Below are 8,561 nucleotides of genomic sequence, written 5' to 3' on the forward strand. Positions count from 1 at the left end.
CTGTTTAAACATCTCAGTGAGTGCGTCCACTGAGAACGGTTCTTCACTTTGCGCGACAACCTGAGTTTCTTCTCCGTCTTGTACTACCCTGATAGGTCCATAGTTTCCTTCGTACATGAACTTTTCCACTGAGTTTACTTCTGCAACAAAAGGCCTATGATCGGCCTGTACCACCTCTGCTTTGCCTTTGTCATTCCAAAAGATCAAGCATTGATGGAGCGATAAGGGTATACAGGGACTTTCGTGTATCCAATCTCTTCCTATTAGCACGTTGTAACTAGTAGGACCGTCTATTATAAAGAAAACAGTGGTCCTAGTAGTTGTCCCTATAGTTATGTCCAATGGCATAACTCCCTTAGCCGAAATTGCTCCTCCATTGAAGCTAGTGAGGATGACTTCTGTAGAAATCATGTCACTCTCTGTCTTTGCGAACTTCCTCATCATCCTAGATGGAATGGTGTTTATAGCTGCTCCATTGTCGACAAGCACTTTTGCCACTGGGACGCCGTTAACTAGAGCTTTAACGTATAATGGCCCCAAGTGTTTAGTCAACTTCATGGCTGGCCGTTTAAAAATAACCTTTTCGGCAGCCTCTATTTCCACTTCCTGCTTGTTTTCTGCCGAATTATCCCCCTGTGATAAGTCGACGTGCAGTATATCACGCTGATCCTCTGTCTCCTGAACTTCCTTCCTACTTCTTTCTAATGCTTCCTCATCAGTTACCCAACCTGTTGGAGGGGGCATTATTCTTGGAGGTGACCCATACTTTTCAGAGCGAGACACTCTCTTCTTCCTTTTAGGTGTCCCGTACAGTACGTAGAAATCGAAAGGACGCCCAAATGGCTCCCCCAACAAGTCTACTTCGCGAACTCCCTCTTGATGTAGTTGCTTAAACAAAGTATTGCACGATACTCCTCTCTTTCTTCTTTCTGCTTCTAGGTCGATTTCTTCTTCAATGTCTGTCATCCCGTCATCCTCTTCATCGTTATAGGCCTCTCCAGAAGTCTGGCCTTCTTCACATACCAGCACGCAGGCTTCTCCTTCGTTGTCCTCCCTCTCTTCTTCATTTTCTTTATTCTTGAATTCGTTGGCCAGTAGGTAATTATTGGCCACGACAGGAGGTAACGTACCGAATTGGATAGCAAGGGGCTGATCTGGATCTTCTTCATCCCTTTTGTCTCGCTCAAACCTTGATCTCTCAGTAGAGGTTTCTGGCAGTTCCTTCATTGATTCATCTGTACCAGTCTCTTTACTACCTTTGAGGATGTTTTGATTTGCTACCTTAAGTAGTTTAGGCGCTTTAGGATGTGGCACTCCCTCTTGCTGCCTCATCATCCGTCCGTAGTTTCGTTGAAAACGCCTTTGTTGTGTCCTAGTCATCTCATCGAAGGGTATTGCCCTTCCTGCATTGTACTGGAATGAATGCCATACATTTGGCCGGCGAGATTGCGGCCTGAATGTTCTTCCATTCTCTGCTGGCCTAAACTGCCTCTCAAAAGGCGGTCCTCTATAGAATGATGTACCTAGCCCTCTACTAGGCTGAGTGTTTGGAAAGAATGTAGGGCGATAAGGATACTGCCATGTCCCTAGTTTTTTCGTATTTCCATTCACTTTTCTTTTACACCTTGCACACAGGACGTCTTCGTCCTTTTTTGGTTCTTTCCCCTTGATTCGTTCGAGGACACTGGGATGTGTTTTAGTATCCTCTTCTCCATCATCTATTACCAACTTGAATTTTGGCAACTTTTTTTGAATCCAGATGTCACCATGTTTACTCCAAGTGGCTGTGGGAAAGGATTCTCGTCTACTGCCATGTTTTTCTTATCATCGAACGTAATTCGTCCTTATTCAATGGCATCCTGCAATACATGACGGAAAACCAAGCAATTGTTAGTCAAATGTGACCATGCATTATGTCACTTACAATATTTTTTACTCTTAATTTGTTCAGGGTTTGGCAATTTGTGCTTATCGCTCAACTTTATCTGCTTATCCCTATATAATTTATCGAATATAAGGTCAGCTTTGGTCACGTCGAACGAGAACGTTCTAACCTTTATGTTTCCATCTTTTATGGGCTCATCTTTGCCCGATGGTCTGGGCTTGGCCATTATGGGACAAGTATATGTATCCCCTTTGACCAATTCGACCAAACACATTTCGGCCTGATCGTATAACTCGTCGTCGATGGTATGAGCGTCAAAATTTGGGTCTTTGTAATAAGTCCCTTTACTAGAATTTTTCATTTGTTCTTCCTCTCTTATCAGTCGCTCATACCTAATCACATTCGCACTTAACTGAAAAAGGTCAGGAAATTCCTTGTCCTGGAACTTCTTTTTTAAATTAAAGCTCAAGCAGCCCTGAGCGATCTTGACAAATTCTTTTTCGGGCAGAGGTACAAAACACTTGCTTCTTGCTGTCTTGAACCTTTGGAGAAAACTTTCTACCCATTCGTTTGGCATTTGACGTAGATTCGCCAAATCAGCCAAAGTGATTTCAGACTCAGTTTTATAAAACTGAGCGTGAAACAACTGTTCCAGTTGTTGCTATGTTTGAACAGAGTTCGCTGGCAAGTTGATGAACCAGGAGAAAGCTACTCCTGTTAACGAACTAGGGAAAAGTCTCATTTTATGGTAATCAGTTACATCACCACTTTGCAATGTGAATCGCCCTATGTGTTCTAGAGTAGACACCTCTCTTAAACCGGTAAACAGTGAGAATTCTGGCACTTTGTACCCTCTAGGCCATGGATATGCTTGGTCTACCCAATTAGGATATGGCTTTGTGTACGTCGGCCTAATGATAGGACGCATCCCAAAAGCCATCTGATCCTGTACGATTTCCATAATCTGGTTCCTCAACATGACGTTGGGGTCATATGGAATTCCTACAGGTTGGTTAACCGGTTGATTTGCATGAGGCCTGATGTTTGGTACTTGATTGACAACAAAATTACCATGATTAGGGCCATTACTGTTAGTCTGAACATCTATTCCCTCATTAACGCGTGGAATATTCTGTCCATTATTTAGGACATTATCTCTCACGTTTGGATTACCCCCCAAGTTAGGCGTACTACTACCATTATTCTGATTTGGCACTGCAGTACCCCCTTGGTTTGAAGTAGAGGGACCAGAAAGCGGTTCTACCCCTTGATTCGGATTTAGGACAGAGGGATTATATCCCACAATTGTCCTAGTTTGAAAGTGGTTTGTAAGAGGTATAGCCGGTTGACATACTTGGCCTACTAACTTATTCATTGTTTCGTTTAACGTTTTTAGTTGTTTGGCTATGTTGTCATAGTGTGCATTCCCATTTTGGGTAAATCTCTCCATATTATGAATACTTCAAAGATTTACCTGTTCAACGACGTCCTGTGTGAGTTCTCCAAGTAATGCACGCATGGTTCGAGGACTCAACTCCGTCATTGGTTCGTAACGACTGTTACTGCTCTGATTCTGTCCATCTGTTCGTGGAGAGGCATGCTGCTCCTCATATCGCTCGATCACAGACTAGATTCCTCCTTGACTTGCTCCTTTCTTGTCGGATCTCTGAGGCATATTGTTTCACCTTTTGTACTTTCAACACCTAACACCACTGTCCCACTGGGCGTGCCAAATTGTTTCGCGCGGGTTAGTCGCTAACAATTAAAAAGGATCAGATGATTGTGTAAGGGACAAAATCTCTTGAGACAAAGTCCCAAAAAGGGGTGTTCTTTTATTGGCGATGAATTTTACAATTGGAAATGAAAAACAACGTGCCTCCAAGGGGCGCAAGCACACGAGTTATTGAAAGAAAAGTGTTTAAGTCTAAAAACTAAGGAAATGAAAATTACATGTTCTCTATTCGAGAGTTTTGGATTCGGTCCTTTGCTTCTATGTCCTTTGCTTCTATGTCATTTCTTCCTTTTATACTTCGTGGACGATTTCTTTGTGATCAACCGTCCTAAAAACTGCTTGATCGTCCTATAATTGCCCACTTTCTTCGATATGGCCAACTTGTCATGAAAACTGCCTCTTTTAACTGCTGCCATTACTCTTCATCGTTCAACCGCTTTCGATTGAATTCCTTAAATCGTGGAACGTGATACGGCTGCTCTAAAAACTATTTTGACAACTGCACTTCTTGATAACCACGACGCTTTATGTTTGTTAAGACCTTGGGCGACTTGAAGGTTTGGGCGAGAATAGAGTAACAGCTCTGAGCGACTGTATGACACTCCATTCGCTCAGATTCTAGGCGACTTGCAAACTTGGGCGATGGCGTTACCGCGTTCTTGGGCCTCCTTATTTGGGCCTTCATCTTGATTTGTTCGATTGGACTTCGTTCTTTGGATTATCTGATTTGGGGATCCTCCAATTGGGCTTTACTCCTTGGGCTGTTCGATTTGGACTGAATTTTTCTGTGTCAACACAATGAAAAAAAAAAAAAGAACAAGAAGAAGCGAATCAAATTCCACCACAAGGCATTTATATGAATTCAGTGCTTTTCCTCTCGTTTATATGTTTTAGCCCCACACCAAAGGCGGCCCAAATTGAACACAAGTCTCACTCTTTCAACTTTCATCTCTTCATTCTGCCCCGAAACAACTAGGGAGAATAACCAGACTTCAATTCTACACCACACACAATCCCGGTCGTCTCTTGCGGCAGCCGCCGCCAGCCTCCAGCCCCTACCGGCGTCGCCTATTTCTTTCTGCCGCCAGGTCAGCCGGCAGCCTTAGCATTTGAGGTTAATCATATTGTTTTTATTTCTTTTACTGCCTCGGTATTTTATGTGTGCCTCCGAAACTAGATAATCTTATATCATCAGTATACTCTATACAGTTATAATCGTATTAATTTTTGGATTATTGGAGTAGGAGTAGGATGGCGGTTTTGATTTACAGGCATTAGGTTATTTTGGTTTAAAATTTAGTGTACTTGAGGACGATTTTCCAAATTGGTATTGTGTACTATTTTGCATGCGGCTACAATAGTTTCCAGATTTATTTTCTGGAAACTGTTTTTCGTAGTTTTGTTGAGTAGGTGGATAAAATTCTGTTACAGAAAAAACGTTTCAGTCAGATTTATTTTACATATGTATAGTTATGAAAATTTTGATTAATATTGTTTAGTTCACTGATAAGTAAATTGGCGCCAAATACATACATACATGCTTAATTTGTATGGAGTCTGTGGACATGTGGAAAGGACAAAAAATTGCTCCCCAATTTATATTTTTCACACGGATAGTTCATAATCCCATTCCTTACCTCTCTGGACTGCATGAAGTTTACTACTGCTTTCTGCCTTTGTGTTGGTTTGGGAGGTAATTTTCTGATTTTGCAATTTCCTTTACCGCAATAAGTAATGTATATAATTTTTTCTTCTACGCCTTTTGTTTTTAGCATTCTTCGGTTATTTTATTGCATTACACAGTGGATTGCTATTCTTTATGTTTTCAAATGCATGTATATTTTCTCCATATATCGATGTACAATTTTATATGACATCATCTTGAAACCTAATGCAGGTTGCTTATCTGATGAAGGGAGGAGATAGTATACTGGACACAATTTTTGAAGAGGAGAGTATTGATGATGCCCAAGATGTTGAGATGCATGATGTTGAAGAAGGAGAGTTGATCGAACAGACCACAGAGGCTGAATTAGGAGATAGCTGTGGTACTGACATTGATAAAATTAACCATGACTCTCATAATATGAATCCAAGAAATAAGAAGAAGAAGAAAAAGAAGAACAAGCGAAGGCGATGCAATTCAGGCCCAAATGTTACTGACATTGACAGGTTATCTGTTTTCCTCCGTATATCTTTAAAGAAATAAAAATTGGGTCACGTGTCTTAATTTTTATTACCACTTCATGCATACCGTTATGAGGGTCTTCATTTATTGTGTCTCAATATAGTTGTCCCAGACTAGCTTTGTCTTTTAGATAGCTAACCTCTTGGAATATCTAAGATTTTTGGCTTCTTTATCATGTATATTGGAGAATAATCATCTGATAACCTGGAAATATCATTTATGTGATTGGATCTTGATGGAAGGGTTTCACTATTTTTTTATGAAATTAACATTCAAATGGAAGCATATTTTCTTTGTAATTGAAGGCAAATGTATCCTGCCAATTTGTCGTATAAAATGATGTATCTTTATTGGGAATATTGAAATCGTGTAGAGTTAAGAACTCTTTGCCTTTTTTTGGCTCTTCGAAGTATGGAGTATAAAGTATCTCCAGACTGATTATTGCTTTTCTCACCTGAGGTATTATGTTCATGGCTGGTGACATTCCTCTCTATATTCTTATGTAGGTTTGTTTCAGATGTCTGCAAGCGCTTAAGGGAGAGAAAATCTTATCTTGTGTGGACTGCCGTTGGTTGTCTCGGGGTATCTGCTTTGAGTGATCTTGTCAAAGAGGTACTATTTCCTTTCCTTTTTCTGCGTGTTGTTGTGTAGTACGGTATTGTTGAACCTTCTAATGGCTTGACATTGATGACTGTTGATCTTCATTTGGAATAAGGTTCCTAGTCAACTTGATGTGGACCAGTGCTGTTATAGACCCTGAAAGTTTTGTCCAAGTTAGGATTATTGGAAAGAATGACAATGCTTTCATCATGTAAAGTATTTTGGATGTGTTAAGCAACTGACATGAGGGTTTTGTTTTATTTGTGTAGTCCACAGCATGGATTAATGATGGGGGAAAATAGAGTCATAACAAATGCCAGTGTTCGAATTTTTTTCACCAACCATAAAATATTGTCTTCTGTCATAATTAATCATTTTGTGTTGTTGAATTCACTGAAGTACATCAAAATTTCTTCATGATGGAGTGATGATGTTTGTTTACTCAGAAATCAATCTTTTTCTCTTCACTTGATTATTCAGTTTTAATTTGGATGGTGTATTTTATTAATTTTTATAAAGATCAATCAGTGTATACCTCATGTTTGCACAATCATCTTCTAGAGACTGGTATTTTCTAAGTGGACTGAGGTTATCGTGTGGGTTCCCACTACTTGAAACTTGCATATCTTCCCTAATACTGCTTGATATTGGAAGTAGTAAAATCTATCATCCTTTTTTGTGGTAATATCAAGAAATACTCGTGTGAAAATTCCAATAAAAGGTGAGAGATACTGCACGACTGTGTATGAATCTATTTAAGGATCTGCTGCCTTTCTTAGTTCTGATGACCCACGTTGTTTTCCTTGCACTACAGATACATCTTGCTGAAGCCATTTAATCTGCGAACATTTCATCTGAGATAGCTTCGGGCTGAATCAATTCGTAGTTTCCTATTGTATAGGTTGATTCAAGTGGTTTTCCAACTTCTATCACATGGTATGCTTATAGAATTGCACACGACACAAAAGACTTGTATCATTCCCAGCACCATGCTAAATAAGAAAGAGGAACCATACTGAGAGAAAAAATAAAATAAATAAAAAAAGAAGAAGACAAAAGTCAAGATACCTGTTTATCACCTAGTTGAATTCAAAAACCGGAGAGATTCTATTTGATTGTATCTGTGAGATGGAAGCTTGCGGTTAGATGGTACATTTTGAGTCTGACTTAAAATAGGAAATTAGAGGTGGCCTTGGAGTTTTAAACCATCAGAAAGCTATTGAGATAAATTGATTTGTGTATCTCATTAATCCAATTATTTGATCAATCATATGATAAATTAGATATAATTACTTATTCCATCTGCTAAGGGAGGCAAAATGCTCGATTTACGAGCTCTTTTATTTTGACCATCTCTGCAAGCGGTACTGAGAAATAATGTATTAAGCTTAGCGTTTAGATGTTTATGTGAATTCATATTTTCGAAGTTTATGATACATAATTTTGAAATAAATTTGCTAAATTTGGGTAATTCCTTGTCAAGCTTTCCAAGAATAAGACTGTCATCACTACTCGACCAGCTTCATTTTGCACTTTATGCTCATTTCCTTTGCCATATAATTAATGAGAAATAAATGTGTAGGTAGATGCAATTCAGGCCTGTGGTGGTCAGAAGACTGCTGATGGCAGACGATTTCGAAGTGGAGGTGGCATATTATGGAGTATCATCAAAATGCGTGATCCCAATGCTTACAAAGAGATAATGAAAAAGGGAAGAGAATTTGAGGTGTGTTTGAATCTTCTCTTTTCTTTTTCCTTTTTTTTTTTAAGCTATTTGAAGTGGATCGATTTAGTTGCTTTTGATCCTTCATTTTTTTTCCCCCATTTCCGTAGGCAAAAATGGTGTATATTAAGAGTCATGCTCGAACATAAGAGCATGTTTAAGCTTAAGGAAAGGATTAACTTTTTCCTCTCTAAACATGTTTGATTTGATTCTACTTTTAGTAAAAAAGAAGGGGTTACTTATTTTATTTCGACAGTAATTCTTAAAAGTATAGTTCAAAAGAAAGAAAAAAACGAAAGAGATTGGGTGTTTTATTCAGGAGGTAAGTTTTGCATGCTGGAAGGTAATATGTTACACAGATCTTCATTCCGCTATTCTTTTGTCATTTGTTAACGCATGTTGATTTTCATCAAACTTTGGATTGTGCTTAAAA

At 39.1% G+C, this 8,561-nt stretch overlaps 1 protein-coding gene across 4 annotated transcripts; it reads left to right on the forward strand.

Moving 5' to 3' along the window:
- Positions 1–4,429: 4,429 nt before the first annotated feature.
- LOC111407467 lies at positions 4,430–8,555 on the forward strand. Of its 4 annotated transcripts, none has more exons than XM_023036958.1 (5): positions 4,430–4,705; positions 5,515–5,789; positions 6,312–6,417; positions 7,988–8,131; positions 8,239–8,555. In XM_023036958.1, the coding sequence occupies exons 2-5, from the start codon at positions 5,527–5,529 to the stop codon at positions 8,275–8,277; spliced, it is 552 nt and encodes a 183-aa protein (XP_022892726.1). In that variant the 5' UTR covers positions 4,430–4,705; positions 5,515–5,526; the 3' UTR covers positions 8,278–8,555. The 4 variants fall into 4 exon arrangements, with proteins under 4 accessions (XP_022892726.1, XP_022892727.1, XP_022892728.1 ...); XM_023036959.1 differs by having other exon boundaries at positions 4,442–4,731; positions 5,533–5,789; XM_023036960.1 differs by having other exon boundaries at positions 4,442–4,705; positions 5,533–5,789.
- The last annotated feature ends 6 nt before the right edge of the window (positions 8,556–8,561 follow it).

Source organism: Olea europaea, chromosome 13 (assembly GCF_002742605.1).
Source record: "Olea europaea var. sylvestris chromosome 13, O_europaea_v1, whole genome shotgun sequence".
In the NCBI taxonomy this organism is placed as follows: Eukaryota; Viridiplantae; Streptophyta; class Magnoliopsida; order Lamiales; family Oleaceae; genus Olea; species Olea europaea.

Bases quoted from the DNA above. Each gene is read 5' to 3' on its own strand.
- LOC111407467 (XM_023036958.1), top strand. From the start codon at position 5,527: ATGAAGGGAGGAGATAGTATACTGGACACAATTTTTGAAGAGGAGAGT. The intron at 6,418-7,987 runs GTACTATTTCCT...ATAAATGTGTAG, and splicing joins TGAGTGATCTTGTCAAAGAG to GTAGATGCAATTCAGGCCTG. The intron at 8,132-8,238 runs GTGTGTTTGAAT...CCATTTCCGTAG, and splicing joins AAAAGGGAAGAGAATTTGAG to GCAAAAATGGTGTATATTAA.